At 34.1% G+C, this 17149-nt stretch overlaps 1 protein-coding gene across 1 annotated transcript; it reads right to left on the bottom strand.

Moving 5' to 3' along the window:
* Positions 1-864: 864 nt before the first annotated feature.
* On the bottom strand, positions 865-15463 carry LOC142180898 (uncharacterized). Its single transcript, XM_075253003.1, has 3 exons — positions 15354-15463; positions 15182-15239; positions 865-1545 (listed from the first exon to the last, which is right to left on the bottom strand). Exons 1-3 carry the CDS (start codon positions 15461-15463, stop codon positions 865-867), a joined length of 849 nt encoding a protein of 282 aa, XP_075109104.1.
* Between the last annotated feature and the right edge of the window lie 1686 nt (positions 15464-17149).

Below are 17149 nucleotides of genomic sequence, written 5' to 3' on the forward strand. Positions count from 1 at the left end.
ATATCCATAACGTGAAAAATCATCGATAAAAGTGATAAAATATTTCTCTCCACCAAAAGATGGAACATCCAAGGGTCCACAAATGTCGGTGTGTATAATTTCAAGAAGTTGGGTGCTTCTTGTGACACCTTTCTTACTATGCTTGGTTTGCTTTCCCTTAATGCAATCCAAACATATAGTAAGATCAGTAAAATTTAGATTCGGAAGAATCTCATTCTTTACTAATCTCTCTAACCTTTCTTTGGATATATGACCTAAACGTCTATGCCACAAGTAAGCAGAACTTTCATCTAGTGAACTACGTTTAATTCCAACATTATGTTGAACATTAAGAAGGGATTCAGAAAAACCAATATCGAGTTTCAATTTATATAAACCATCACTAAGAAAACCAGAACCATAAAAAATAGCATTTTTATATAAATTGAAACATCCATTTCCAAACTTTAAATCAAATCCAAAAACATCAAGTCTTGAAGGAGAAATCAAATTCCTAGAAACTGAAGATACATAAAGAGTCTGTAATAGATCAAGGTGACGTCCAGTCTCCATGATCAAACGATAAGTCCCTATGCCTTCAATTGGAGCTTTCATACGATTTCCCATGAACAAGAAATCCTTATTTGGATTTGTAGTTTGGATCATAAGGAATCCCTGCAACGTAGTAGATACATGAGCAGTTGCACCAGAATCAAGCCACCAAGTATTATTAGGAATTTCTACTAAATTTGATTCGAAACATACAAAAGCACTAATTGTACCTTTCTTTTCGAACCAAGTTTTACGTTTCAGGCAATCTTTCTGATAGTGTCGTTCCTTATTACAGAAACGACACGTATCTGCCTTATGTTCCTTGTTAGCATCCTATTGAGCTTTAGCAGGTGCTTTCTTCTTCTTGAACTTGTTGGCCTTCACTTTAAGTCTTTTACCAGCACCTTGACCCATGAGGTTGATTGAATGACTCCCATGTTTATTAAGTCTTGACTCCTCCTGAGTAAGCATACTGGATAATTCACTAACATTCCACTTATCCTTAATAGTGTTATAGTTAATTTGAAAAGGTCCATACTCAGGAGGTAACGAGTTCAGAATAAACTGAACCAAGAAGGAGTCATCCACTTTCATCCCCAAGGTCTGAAGTCTTGCTGCAATGTTAGTCATCTCGATGATATGGTTTTGCATACTACGCGACCCATCAAACTTCATGGTCGTGAGTTCAGCCATTAGTGTACTAGCGAGAGACTTATCAGCAAAACGAAAACGTTCTTCCACAAACTTCAGGTATTCCCTGGCACTTTCTGTTTGTGGAATAGTACTCTTAATGTTGTTGGCAATATTCATTCGCATAAACATAACGCTTAGCATGTTAGAGCGTTCCCATGCTTTATGGAAAGACTTCTTATCCGCACTGCTCAAATCAGTAATGGCAGCGGGCTTATCATTCAGCAGAGCCAAGTCAAGATCCATCACACCTAAGTGGAACTGGACTTGTTCACGCCATTTAGAGAAGTTCAATCCGTTGAATACAGTAACAGACGAAGCAAGCTAATGAAAAGGAATAGCTGCAAAATAGATAATACATGATCACAAATCAATATGGATTCAACAAAACAGTTAAAGCATATCGCAATTCACCTTTGGATAAATACTATGACACACTATCATAATTTAAATGCTATTTAGTCTTTAATAGGTAATTAAATATTTTTAACCAAATATATATGTCATCTTTAGACAGACAATATATATTTGACTAAGAATATTAATTTACCTCGTCATATTCACTATTCATAGAATAATTGATTCACCTTTGGGTAAATCCTTAAGTTCTAGCAATAGTAAAAATTAATTTATCCACTAATTTTTTAAATATAGACATTTCATTAAATTATAATTTTATTTATGCATATTTTCATAAACAAACTAGTTTGGCCACTTTGGTGACTAACAAACTATATAACATAAGTGCACACACAAAATAGAGATCATAAGATTTTATGCATGTGAATACTTTAAACAATCTAGTTTGGTCACTTTGGTGACTAACAAACTATATACACATTAATCACATACATAAAATAAAAATAATAAATGAGTTTATCAATTTAATAACCAAATACATCATATGGCCCGAAACAAGAAATACTTTATTGCCCAGAATAACTTAACAATACTAAAACATATAGGCAATTTGATCGGACAAAATTTTAACAAACATAAGTGATCCAACTTAACATAATTATCCAATGAAATTCATTAATATATTGAAAGCCTTTGTGTACCGTGACGAGATTCTAGGGTAATCTGATCCCACAGGTTTGTATTCCCAGTATAAATATTAATTACTTACCTTATTCATTGGTCAATTATCCTTAATTGTGTAGTACTACTTTATGGGTGCCTTATTAATTTTGATGTCAGAGGAAACTTAAGGAAAATATAATCACATAGCCGCCAGAAACTTAAGACAAGGAATAACTTTAGTGTCTATTGCTAATTAAACTGTAATCCACACTCTTCATCATCTTTTTCTAATTTAAACATCAAATATCTATTCAAACCAAGCAAAGGTGCTTACAAGACACGAAGAGTGAAATACAGAGATGAAACCGATTAATTTGATGATCCATATAAGACGATTTGTCCATGAACAGAAACCTCACATATATCATTAAATTATGTGAAGTTCTAATTTTAACAATATGACACTTTTGTACCAGCAACACAGTTAGAGATATATAATTTCTTTTACGAAGATTATGAGTTCAAACAATCCAGGCTCATGATACCACATGTAAGCATAAACTTTAATTGCATACCAGGACCTTGAACATGATAATCTTACATAAAATCGTTACAGAAAACATACCTGAAGCGGAATCCATTATCTTGAAGCGAAAGCGTTAATTGAAATTGATTTCTCGCCCCTTGCCCTAGCTTTCGTTACCGCCGACTTTAGTGATGGAAGAGAGAATGAAATGCGGTAACCCTAATGGGTGGGGAGAGGGCCAATTTATACAGGTTCTTATTTAATCTGGTACGTCCATCAAGTAACCGATCGAACGGATGAGATTTGCTCATCAGTTAAATATTAATTATGGGCTTGATCTTATTGGGCCACCAATAAATTAACATAAGAAAAGGAACTTTTATATTCCTATACCATATAGGAAACCTTATTACCCTTAATGTTTAAGCTTTGATATAATTACATATAGTATACCAAATTACCAATTCTATACCATAGTATATTTTAATGGTACAATTAATGCAGCGTATATCCCTCCTTAATTCAAGGTACTGTATATCCCACCCCTCCCACGTTTCTCTCTCCCAAACCCTCACCCTCACCCACGTTTATGTACTATTATTAAACATAAAGTATTGAGCAACGGCAAAAAGTGTGATGATTATGATGATAAGTACCCGGATTTGACACATTCGTTGTTCGATGAAGAGGATGAATATTTAGGTGATCCAAATGCATCAGCTATAGATATGGTGAGGAATTTCAAAGAGAAAGAAGGACAGAATTTCATACTAGAAGACGAGATCGATACTGTGGCTGATTTGTTTATCAGGAAATTCCATAAAAGGATGAGGTTGTAACATGGTCTGTTAATAATAAAATTAGAATTGTTCACTAGGCGTTTGGTTCTTTGAAATCTATGTAGCTTATCAGTTCATAAATTGATTCCTAGACTTTCAGAATGAGCATTGCTTTACGTTTCAGTTGTGTAGAATATCCAGAATGCAATTCTTTCAGGTTGGAGTTGAAGGATGTTTTAGTTAAATTCATTTAGATCTGCAAAATCTGTTGTTCCTAGGCTTCCACTAGCTGGACACTCTTCTTTTGCATTGGAGATTTTTGCACATTATATGTACAAGTTGTCACAAGCTTTAACTTAGCTCCATGTGTTATTTCAATATTTATTCTTCTTAAATTATAAAGATTCGTCCAATCTCATAAATGGAATTTTCGAAATAATTGCGTTTTTTGTAGAAGATTTGTAGAAGTTTTAGTCGTTTTTGATTTGTGAAAACAGAAAACAAAGCATATACAATCAGAATACAAATAATCTACAATTTATCTACAAAATGGGTACATTGAATTTTTATATTCTAATTCTCATTCAATTATAGCTTAATTGGTATTTTCGACATAATTGTGTTTTTTGCAGAAGATTTTGTAGAAGTTTTAGTCGTTTTGAATTTGTGAAAACAGAAAACAATGCATCTACAATCAAAATACAAATAATGTACAATTCATCTAAAAAATATCTACAAATTGGGTATATTGAATTTTAATATCCCAATTCCTATTGGATTGTAGTTTAATTGGGATTTTCGACATAATTGCATTTTTCGCAAAAGATTTATAGAAGTTTTAGTCGTTTTTGATTTGTGAAAACAGAAAACATTTATACTACAATTAAACTACAATCTATGTTGAAAATCTACAAATTATCTACAAACTGGGTACATTAAATTTTAATATCCCAATTCCTATTCAATTGTAGCATAATTGGGATTTTTGACATAATTGCGTTTTTTCAGAAGATTTGTAGAAGTTTTAGTCATTTTTTTATTTGTGAAAACAGAAAATAAAGCATCTACAATCAGAATACAAATAATCTATAATTTATCTACAATTTCTGCAATATGTCTTCTTCTTCGAGTTTCCATCTGAAATTCAGTCAAAACCAAGTCTAATCTTCACCAAAACCCCTAAAAATTGAGATATAAACTCCAAACCATATTCCTGATTATTTTCAACAACACCCAATCCGAACAAATAATGATTTTTGAAAACTCAAATTTGAATTCAAAGCTTTCAAGCTTTTTAATGGCTGTCAATGGTGGAATTGCTGTTGTCTTTTTATTTGTTTTGTATTACTGAATTTTGCGATTGAGAAATAGAGAGAGATGTAGAGAGAATGTCGACGAACTGAGCTTTTTGCAGAACTGATTTCTACAATTTGATTCAAATTTGTTGACGATTTTGTCTTTTTTTGATTTGTGGCTTAAGGAAAAATATCGAAGAACGGAGTTTTTGCAGAAAAGAGTCTATGTAATTTGATTTTAAATTAAAGATATAGGATTTGCGTTTCAATTTTGATCTGAAGGTCGCTAAATCAATTAGAATATTCTGTTCCTGATTTGTAGCGCGCCTAACTAGGAAGATTCGGCTACTAATAATTAGTATTTAATGAATGATATAATAATTGTAGAAAAATTGTGAACATAGCGGGTAAATTAAAAACTATGCACATATTTGGTAATAAAATTTCATATATGGTATAGGAAGGAAAAAATCTCATAAGCAAATCTTACAGTTATACCACAATTATAATATTATTTTTGTATCATCTTTTATGTAATTCCCCATCACTAACCTCGTGATAAACATTAAATTGGAAAAATGTCCTTTAAAGTTCCTTTTCTAAAGTCGTGTAACAAATTAAAGTTAAAATTAAAAATAAAATTTATCCCGTATAAAATCAACATATATTTTATAGCATACCATATATATTTAATTTTTTGTCCAATAAATAAATAAAATATTAACCAATAAAAGTATAATTACAAATAATACTCCCTACTTATTTACTCAGTTTACATATTAAAGTTCTGTTATTATAATCTCAAATGAATTAAGTAGAATAAAAAGGAGAAGGCGAGTCTTATTACCTTGTTGTTGTTATTGTTTCTTTATTGTTTCATTTTTACCGTTTTGAGCCGATAATTTTTCGAAAACAGTTTCTTTTTTTTCATAAGGTAGGATAAGTTCTGCGTACAAACTATCGTCCCGGACTCCACTTGTAAAATTTCCTTGAATTTGTTGTTTTTTTTTTAATTGGAAAAGGTGTATGACGAGGATATAGGAATGGAGCGAGTGATTAGTGGGTGAAAGGGCGAGGGAAGGTAAGTAATAATTGTGAACTTTCACATCTGTTTCTATCTTTGGGTTCATAAAATCTGCCATGTCTGATTAATGAGAGGGGGGTGTAGTTATTTCTTGCGCTTCTCAATGCGAAAGAACGTCAATCAAATCAGCAGAAAAAAGCACAATCATTCCCTTTGTCAGTTGTAATTTGAAGTTTGTGTGTTCAAAGACAAGTTGCTTTTCCAATATGATACAACACAACGCACCATACCTATTACCTTCCTTGTCGATCGGGTCAATGAATTAATTGGTGGTTGGACTGTAGATGTAATAATATAATACTTCCTCCATTTCAATTTAGATGGATACCGTTAGTAATCTGTTTTTGTAAAGTAATTCTGAAAAATATAAAATAATATAAATAGAAATATAAACGAAACAAAAATTAATCTGAGCCCATTAAATTCACAGTGTTTCCTTAAGGAATTTAATCACTTCTTAGTACCCAAGGTTATGGATTATTTTCTCCCAGAATAGAACGAATTACACACTGGTGTGGTGGTACTTCATACCTCAGTGTTTCAGCGAACACAAAATTCGGTAGCAAATCACAATTACTATTACTTTCTTTAAAGTTAAAACAATGCAGAAGAGGTAGGAGAAACTCAGAAAATCGTATGCAAATTCTGAGAGAATAGACTTGTATTTATAGCCAAAGTTGGGCTGAAATCTGAAGAGGTACAACTCTTCAGAATAACTGTTTATGCAAAACGGCCATAACATAAATGGCTATTTACTCAACAATAAAGAGGGGGAAAAAACGAAAATTGAAGAGCGTAGTTAATTTTTTGTTACAAAAACAGAAAGCGAAAAATTGGAAACGTTTGGATTTTAATATTAATATTTTTGGAATTAATATTTTATTATTAAAACTGATATTTAATAACATTTCTGTTAATATTTACTATTAACAAATAAATTTGGTACAAAAAATTAATCAATCAATCTATCATTTGACCAAACCCGAACCCGAATTCAAAGCCGAAGCTGAAGCCTAAGCCGAGCCGAGTGAGGGACGACGATGGCGGCACGAGGCTTGCCTTCTTCTCAACTATTTAAGTGCTAGAAGAAGAGCAATTGGTTATATACCCATTAAAAAAAAATTCCTTCATCGGGAGGGGGGGACTTAAAATTTCACTTAAAAATTGCATTTCCCTCCATTTCCCATTCACCATCTTTTAAGCATTTAATATACTTAAAACTCCAACAATCCCCCACATGAATGGGGAATGGCTATATCACGGAAATATACATGAAAAATTATGTGATTCGCAAGCAAGGATTAATTGCATCTGGATAAGTAGGTTTTTCTTTGAACTTTCCGTAGTGAACTTATGTCGGACATACTCGGTCAATCGGTAGATTTGATATCTTTGAACCGTCGAACTTTGGTGTATACCTAGACAACCATAAGTCACAAAACCAACTCTTAACCATCTTTGATTCTCATTGTTGTGTTCGTTTCAGCCATGAACAACGCCTGGTTTCATAAGTGTGTAGAGAACTAGACTTACAAAGTTCTCCTGAAGCGGCTAACACTTCACACTTATATAGGTAATTCCTAAACGTGTCATCCCGTAGATACACTATTTGATATATCCCGTATCAAATTTAGAAATCATTAAAAAACCTTAATGCTTTATCCTTGGTACTGAACATTGTCTCATCACGAGAATGGACCAAAATTTTAGTTGACAATGTTGAACCGTCATTAATGACTTTGTTAGATCTCCTTGAACCAGATCTTGGGATCTCTAGTCTTCTAGGTAAAGTTACCGCCATAATGACTTGTTCTCGGCCACAATCTTATTCCCCTTGATGATAATTCCTCTAGAGAGTAATTACCTAACGGTTTTATGTCTTCATCGTATATGACGAGATTTACCGTTATACATAACGCTCACAGCCCTTCCACTTGCCGCTTGACTATCACAATGTATGCATATTGGTGCCAACGGTTTGGGCCAAAATGGAATGTCTTCCAAGAAATTCCGGAGCCATTCAGCTTCTTCACCGGCTTTATCTAAGGCTATGAATTCAGTCTCCATTGTAGAGCGGGCAATACAAGTTTGTTTGGACGACTTCCAAGATACCACTCCTTCACCAATAATGAATACATATCCACTTGTGGATTTTGAATCAACTGAACCGGTGATCCAATTTGCATCACAGTATCCCTCAATCACCGCATAATATTTATTGTAGTGCAAAACAAAGCCCTAGGTATGTTCTAAATATCCCAAAACTCATTTCATTACCATCCAATGAGATTGACCTGGATTGCTCGTGTATCGACTCAATTTACTTATAGCGCAAGCTATATCTGGTCGTGTACAATTTATGATATACATTAGGATTCCCAACGCACGAGCATAATCCAATTGTGATATGTTTTGGCCTTTGTTCTTTGCTAATGCAAGATTCACGTCAATTGGAGTCTTTGCAACTTTAAACCCTAAGTGCTTGAATATTTTCCGTACTGCCTTAATATAATGAGATTGTGACAATGCCAGACCTTGAGGAGTCTTATGGATCTTAATCCGTAGAATTAAATCAGCAACTCCCAAGTCATTTATATCAAACTTGCTAGTTAGCATACGCTTAGTAGCATTTATATTGGCAATGTCATTACTCATTATCAGCATATCATCCACATATAAGCAAAAAATGACTATGTGATTTGGAACATTTTTAATGTACACACATTTATCACATTCATTTATCTTAAAACCATTTGACAACATTGTTTGGTCAAATTTCGCTTGCCATTGTTTGGGTGCTTGTTTTAGTCCGTAAAGGGACTTAACAAGTCTACAGAGCTTCTTTTCTTTACCTGTAACCACAAACTCTTCAGGTTGTTCCATGTAGATTTATTCCTCCAAATCTCCATTCAAGAAGGCTGCCTTAATGTCCATTTGGTGAATTTCAAGACCATACGCCGCAACTAATGCCACTAACATTCGTATGGACGTAATTCTTGTAACTGGAGAGTATGTATCAAAGTATTCAAGACCTTCTAGTTGTCTATACCCTTTGACTACAAATCTTGCCTTAAATTTATCAATAGTGACATCATCATTCAATTTTCTCTTAAAAAACCATTTAAAACCCAAAGGTTTATTTTCAGGAGGAAGATCAACCAATTCTCATGTATGGTTGTTCAATATGGATTCTATTTCACTACTGACTATCTCCTTCCAAAATAATGATTCCGAAGAAGACATAGCTTCTTTAAATGTTCGAGGCTCATTCTCCAATAAGAAAATCACAAAATTTTGTCCAAATGAAGTAGACATTCTTTGATATTTACTACGTCTTGGATCCTCCTGATTAAATGTACTTTTATTTGTTTCTTCCCGAGGTCGTTTAGATCCTTCACAGATCAACTCGCATTTCTTTTTATACGAATATATATTTTTAAAGAACTCAACATTATCTGATTCTATAACCATATTATTATGAATATCGGGATTTTTTGATTTATGAATCAGAAATCGATATGCTTTACTATTGGTCGCATATCCTATGAAAACACAATCAACGGTTTCCGGTCCTATTTTTACCCTTTTGGATTTAGGAACTTTCACTTTTACCAAACACCCCCACACTTTAAAATAATTCAAGTTGGGCTTCCTTCCTTTTTATTTTTCATATGGAATGAATTGTGTTTTGCTATGGGGTACTCGATTTAATATACGGTTAGCCGTAAGAACGGCTTCCCCCCCACAAGTTCTGTGGCAAACCAGAACTTAACAACAATACGTTCATCATCTCCTTTAATGAACGATTCTTTCTTTCTGCAATTCCCATTAGATTGGGGCGTGTAAGGGCCATTGTTTGATGAATAATTTCATATTCTAAACATATGTGTTCAAAAGGAGATTCATACTCACCAACCCTATCACTTCTTATTATTTTGATTTTCTTGTTAAGTTGCGTTTCAACATCTTTTTTGTATTGCTTGAATGCGTTTATTACTTTATCTTTATTGTTAAGTAAGTAAACATAGCAATATCGAGTACTATCGTCAATAAAAGTTATGAAATACTTTTTTCCATCACGAGATGGTATTGACTTCATATCGTAAATATATGTGTGAATTAAGTCTAAAGGATCTGAATTCCTTTCAACTACTTATAAGGATGTGTAACATACTTAGATTCCACATATACTTGACATTTTGATTTGTCGCATTCAAATTTAGGCAATACTTCCAAGTTAATCATTTTTCTAGAGATTTTATAATTGACATGACCCAAACGTATATGCCATAATTCATTTGACTCAAGTAAGTAAGACGAGGAAGAAATTTTATTATTATTCTCAACTACCATTACATTCAGCTTGAAAAAACCCTCAGAGAGGTAACATTTTCCTACAAACATTTCGTTCTTACTTATTACAACCTTATCGGAAACAAAAACACACTTAAAACCATTTTTAACAAGAAGTCTAACAGAGACTGAATTCTTCCTAATATCGGGAACATGAAGGACATTGTTGTCATACCTCATTTTTTCCTACACCCCGGAAAGGGTATAAGGGAGTTTTTTTCCAACTTAAAGTGACAATCGAAACGGGATTAATTTATTATTAAAAATTTAGAGTCTCCACTTGGGATAATTTATGGTATCCCAAGTCACCGGTTCAAATCCCGAATCGAGGAAAAGATTGACTCTGTTTTACAGTCCGCGAACACAGAAATCCGGGTAAGGAATTCTGTTAACCCGGGAGAAGGTGTTAGGCATTCCCGGGTTCCGTGGTTCTAGCACGGTCGCTCAACTGTTATAATTGGCCTATTATCTGATTTTAACACATGTTTTAGCCTATGGTTCAATTTTAACTTATTAACCGCTCTTATTCATTTTTAGGAAGATTGCAACGTCATTTAAAATATGTCTTGAACCGCGTCACATAAATGCACCCGCGGTCCACGACATATTTTATCTAACGTTGTTGGGATTTGGATTTGGGTCACATGAAATGCACAACCGAGTTTAGGAAGGTAATTTCAAATTACGCGCCTAAAGCAACTACGCATTTTTCAACTTTGCGAGGGCCATAGAAAATTCGCTAAATGGCATGCCTCGAATTCTAAGGATTTAAAATTAATTAAATGAGGGCCATGAGTTTTGATGTTTTATTATGGATGGAGTGGTATAAATTGATAAGTACAAAAGGCCTAAAGAAATGGGTTAGCTGCATGTATATCACTGGAGCCTTTTGTTATAGCATACTACAATTCAGAAAGGTGGAGTTGGCATTTATATAAAAATAACAAAATATAGGTGCAAGCTTTGGGTTCATCTCCATATCATCTTCAAAAGACCGACTTTCGTTTTCAAATTCTAGAAAAAAACTAACAAAATTATAACAAAATAATGAATCTTAAATGACCATATGAGCACCCAAAAAAAAAAACCATGTTGAGAACTATTCGGATGAACTAGAAGGAACAAAATAAACATGGACATACAAAAATGCATTTTAAACTTGATTATAACAAAGAACACTTAAAGTAATTAATTTATTTAACACTATGCTAAAGAGAAAGTTGTAGTATCACCACTATAACTTCTACAGTACCATTTTGAAGCAGAGGAAGTTGAATCTTCACATGGTTAATTTAAGAAAATATGCAGCCAATAACATAAACTGAAGATAAGATCCTTCCACTAACGCAATTTTTTTTTACATCTTAATGTTGACAAATTGTTCAACTTCACATACTTCTTTAAATTTCAAAATATGAATATGATGCTACATGAGCATGAAATCTAAATGTAAACAAAACAATACCTGCTGGTTACAAGTCATGAGCCAAGAAAAATAAAAAAAAGTAAAAAAAAAGAAAAAGAAAACGAGACAGAGTCATGAACATACTAAAATAACGTTAGCATTTGCAAATCTCAATTCACTTAATCAAAGAAACATCATTCATGCGAACAGATTAAATACGAAAGAAACTTTATCAAAAGAACCAAATCAATTTGCTTCTGCTTCAATAAAGATGCTCCAACATTTTTTAACTCAAGATCTTGAATTACATACATACAAGAGAGTGAATTCAAATAAATAAAATCTGAAAGTTGTAGAGTCAATACAGCAGCAACAACAAAATCTCTATCAACTCTTCTTCAAACCCAAGATTCAAGGATCAAAATATTGAAAGAAACATTTAATGAAAATTTTCTACCTAAATTTCTCTCCTCCCCCTCTCTTTTTTTTTTTCTTCTCAAATTTTCTCTTCTATTTATAGTAAAAATTTCGAGATTTTTCAGATTTTTTTTTTAAAATATTTTATTATTTTATTATTTTTTAATTAAAAGAAATCCCACTTACAAATTGCTTTTATTTTTTTTTATAAAAAGAAATCCCACATTTCTTTACTTTTATTTTTTAAATTCCAACTTTAATTACTTTTATCTTATTTAAAATCCCACTTTTTTACTTTTTAAAAGAGAATTCCACTTATTTAACTTTTCTTAAAAAAATAATCCACTTTCTTTTGCTTTTCTTTTAAAAGTGCTACTTTCTTTTACTTTAAATTTTTTTAATTTTTAGATACCTTTATATTTGTTTTTTAATTCCAATTTTCTTTTACTTTTTATTTTTTAAATATTTCCACAAAATTTTACTTTTATTTTGTTAATTTTCTACTTTCTTTTACTTTTTAAAAGAGAATTCCACCTACTTTTACTTTTATTTTTTTATTCAATACTTCCCTTCTTATTATTTTTTAAATAACTCCTGAAAATTTTAAAAAAAATTAATATTTTTTCGGAATTTTTTTATTATTTTAAAATAAAAATAAAAATAAAATAATAGTAATAGTAATAATTCACCTTTAAAATTTTGTATTTTTACCCTATAATAAAAAGTGTAACAAAGCTAAAAATTGTAGGTTAAAACCCCTAAAATATTTACATAGAAGAAGTGATAAAAAATAAAATATTATCAAAAATTAGGTGCTCACAGCTGCCCTCTTTGTTTGGAAACATGAAGAGTTTTCAAGCAAAGTTAAGCTGAGCCATGTGATTAATTTTTGAACATATTTTTATTCAAAAGGGAAGAAATAAGGATAAGAGAAAAGAGAAAGGGTGCAATCGAGTCTTGGTTTTGGACAACCTACATATCCCGGGTTATAGGGGGATCAGGTTGCGTGTAGTTCAAGAAGTTTTGGTAGCTGGTACTATCGAAGAGCTGTGATTTTGCTGCTATTGCTGATGTTTCTGCTTACTGAACTCCTTATTACACCGTGACAAAATAAAAGAAGCCAGACTAAACTATGATATACGAATTACAAGAATCCTATCTATATCTTGAACTTGCAGTTTCTGCTGCCCTGCTGACTTGTACTCTCTAAGTGAGATTCCTTTGTTGCTGACTTGAATTGCATTCTGAGATGCTTTCCCTTTGTTCTTCAAGTGGGCTCCTGATTGTTGTCTTCCTTTGAACCTTACTGCTTCCCTTCATTCTCCAGGCGGGCTCCTGATTACCAACACTTGCGCTGCTTTTCCTCGAAACTTGAACTGCTTCCCTTCGTTTTTCAGGTGGTTTCCTGATTGCTGAACTCCTTTGAACCTTGCTGCTTCCCTTCGTTCTCCAGGTGGGCTCCTGATTGCCAATACTTGCACTGCTTTTCCTCGAAACTTGAACTGCTTCCTTTCGTTCTTCAGGTGGGCTCCTGATTACTAACACTTCACTTGCTGCTTCCCTTCGTTCTTCAGGTGGGCTCCTGATTACCAATATTTGAATTGTATTCCCTTGCTCTCCAGGTGGGCGCCTGATTGTCAAAACTTGAATTGTATTCCCTTTGCTCTCCAGGTGGGCGCCTGATTGCCAAAAAATGGAATTGTATTCCCTTGCTCTCCAGGTGGGCTCCTGACTGTTAAAACTCAAATGTATTCCCTGGTTCTACAGGTGGGCTCCTGACTGCTGAAACTTGAAATGTATTCTCTTGTTCTCCAGGTAGGTTCCTGATTGCTGAACTCGAAATGTATTCCCTTGCTCTCCAGGTGGGCTCCTGACTGCTAAAACTCGAATGTATTCCCTTGTTCTCCAAGTGGGCTCCTGACTGCTGAAATTTCAACCGTCTTTCCTTGTTCTCTAGGTGGACGCCTGATTTCTGAAACTTGGTCCATCTTCTTCTTGAAACTGCTTTTCTTTGACTTGTTCTCCCTCGTTCCTCCAGGTGGGCGCCTGATTACCAATACTTGTGCCAATCTTCCTTGAAACCTGATTTGTTTTTCCTTGTTCTCCAGGTGGGCTCCTGATTGCAGAAACTCGAACTGTTGTTCCTTGTTCTCCAGGTGGACGCCTGATTGCTGATACTTCGACTGTTGTTCCTTGTTCTCCAGGTGGATGCCTGATTGCTAGTACTTGGTCACGCTCTTATCTTTGATATCCGTGTTGTTCTCCCTATTCTTCAGATGGGCACCTGACTTCAACAAAAATAGACAAAACAAAAGAAAATTTTCTGCCCCAGTTTGGTAACTGGGCGCATCTGTGAGTTTAAACTGAATCACATCACCAAATATTACTAAGAATTTGAAAGCTAGGTCCCATTATCCAGGGGGGTCCTGACAACTCTTAACTAAACAACGATTTTAAATCTAAGCTATATTTTGTTATCTAAGGAGGTCTTAAACTACTCTCCATTATCCAGGAGGGTCCTGACAATTCTTAATTAAACGACAATTTTAGAGCTAAATTATATCTACTGAAGGGTATCTCTTATGCTAAATCTTGTTATCCAAACTAGTTTTAAACTACGTCCCATTATCCAGGCGGGCCCTAACAACTCTTAAATCAAGTCTTATCTTAAGAGTGACAATTCTACGGCTAAATTATATTACCCTACAACAAGAACTTATGCTAAACCTTATTATCTAATGGAGATCCCAAAGCTAGGTTCCATTATCCAGGAGGGTCCTGAAAACTCCTAATTGAATCATATCTTAAACATGCGAACTTTAAAACTATCTTATTCCTTGGTATACATTTATGCTAGATTTTACTACTCATGACTGTTTTAAATTTTAAATTAGGTCCTATTTTCCAGGAGGGTCCTGACAACTCCTAACTAAATTCTATCTCCAAAATGAAAATTTTGAAACCAACTTATATTCTTTTGGGGTACATTTATGCCAGATCTTGCTACTCAGTCGTATATTTTGAATTTTAAACTAAGTCCCATTTTCCAGGAGGGTCCTGAGAATTCTGCGATTAAACCTGCATGGTACTTGTCTTCCTTACAGGGTGTTTCCTGAAACAAATGTCATCTTTGCCCCTGTTTCAAATCAAAGAAAATCTTGTCAGTTTAAACGTGGCGGTTAGTTGTGGCATTCTTGCTGGGGGTGGTTTTCTCTTTGCTAGGCTCTGCTTCATTTCGACTGCCTTGAACATGGTCGAAGGATTGTTTTGACCTTCTGACTGATCCTTAACTGCAGGATCCCCAACTGTTGTCCTCCATTTCTGACCTTTCTGTCTGAACTCGTATATCTCCCACGACATTACTGAACCATTCCACCGATTTAACTTTTGCTTACACCATATGTCCCACTTTTCATCATATCATATCTGGCATGTTCTAGCCGCATTTTGCTTTTTGCAATTTCGAAACTAGTAGTAAGCTTTGATATTCCTTCTTATTTATTGAAACAAGGCTAAACTTGGAAAAATTAACAGCAATGAAATGCAATGATTTTGGGAATTAAGAATAAACAAGAAAATTCGAATTTGGATGACTATTGGAGATAGGAAAAAGGAACTTATCTGAGTGGAGTCACTGGCACCAATGATCATGGTATGCATTTTGGATTAATCGGCCTAGTCTATTTAACCAATCTCTTTTCCAATTGTTTTACTTTGTGCTCCAAGATGTTCCACAACCCAATTTACTTTTCACCAACTTTACGGATCTTGTTCGACTTGCAGTGCCCTGAAGGGTTTTCACCGACAAACCTCTCTCATTTGTTGATTCCTCAATTCTTTGTCGCCTGATGGTGCTCGTGAAGGTTTTCACCAATAAGACTCTCTCATTTTTATTTTCTCTCAGCTTTCGTTGCCTCATGGTGCCCGTGAGGGTTTTCACTAATAAGACTCTCTCATTTTCATTACTTTCCCTGCTTGGACCAGAGTGTTACCCTGATATGAATCACCTCTATTTGATCGACTTGGCATCTCTCGAAAACTGATCGGAAGGTCTTTCTTTGGACCGTAATGTGGGCTTTTGGATGGGGTTAGAAAGAAAGGGTATCAAAGGCTCAAAACAATTTGACATGGGTTTAAAATTACAACTTTTGGAATCACATTTCTTATTACAAATACAACCTCTGCCCCAGTTTCTTGCTTGGGGATCTTTTGACTTTTATTTTACTATGACTGAACCGTAAAGCTGCCTACGTATCCTTAATAGGAATCAGGTCAAACGTAGTTCACACCTGAATTTCCTTGTTGTTATACTTTTCACTTCTTTTCTTTTCCCTTTTTATTTTCTTTCTTTTTCGTGATTGATTCCAAAAGAGGGGTATGAAAGAAATAAATAAGGCTCAGAAAGGGGAAACAAAGGGTAAAGTGTTTAGATAGCAGAACAAATTGCCTTCATCATTTCAATCTTCGAAATAATGCCAAATACAAACAATCAATAATTATAACAAAGAAATCATACATAATATCTTTTTATTGCATCAGAATTGATAGTCATGTCTATGCATTTTTCTTCGATATCTGTTAAACATAAAACACCATTGGACAATACTCTGGTTACAATGAATGACCCTTGCCAATTCGGGTCGAACTTGCCTTTTGCCCCAGCCTGATGTGGAAGGATGCGTTTCAGCACTTGCTGGCCCACTTCAAACTTCTGGGGACGCACTTTTTTATTGTATGCTCTTGCCATTCTCTTTTGATACAACTGTCCATGACACACTGCTGCCAATCGTTTTTCATCAATCAAGCTCAACTGCTCCAAACGGGTTTTGATCTACTCATCATTATCAATCTCAGCCTCAGCGACAATCCGATGGGACGGGATTTCAACTTCCGCAGGTATCACTGCTTCAGTTCCATATACCAACAAATAAGGGGTTGCACCTACTGAAGTACGGATAGTAGTGCGATAACCTAGCAACGCAAATGGTAATTTTTCATGCCATTGCCTGGAACCTTCTACCATTTTCCGAAGTATCTTCTTTATGT

Source organism: Nicotiana tabacum, chromosome 5, assembly GCF_000715075.1.
Source record: "Nicotiana tabacum cultivar K326 chromosome 5, ASM71507v2, whole genome shotgun sequence".
Lineage (NCBI taxonomy): Eukaryota > Viridiplantae > Streptophyta > Magnoliopsida > Solanales > Solanaceae > Nicotiana > Nicotiana tabacum.

Excerpts from the sequence above, each read along its gene's own strand:
- LOC142180898 (XM_075253003.1), bottom strand. The coding sequence starts at position 15,463 with ATGTCGTGGGAGATATACGAGTTCAGACAGAAAGGTCAGAAATGGAGG. Across the intron at positions 15,240-15,353 it reads CAAAACAATCCTTCGACCAT|GGGCAAAGATGACATTTGTT; the intron begins GTTCAAGGCAGT and ends GATTTGAAACAG. Across the intron at positions 1,546-15,181 it reads GGAAGACAAGTACCATGCAG|CTTGCTTCGTCTGTTACTGT; the intron begins GTTTAATCGCAG and ends CCTTTTCATTAG.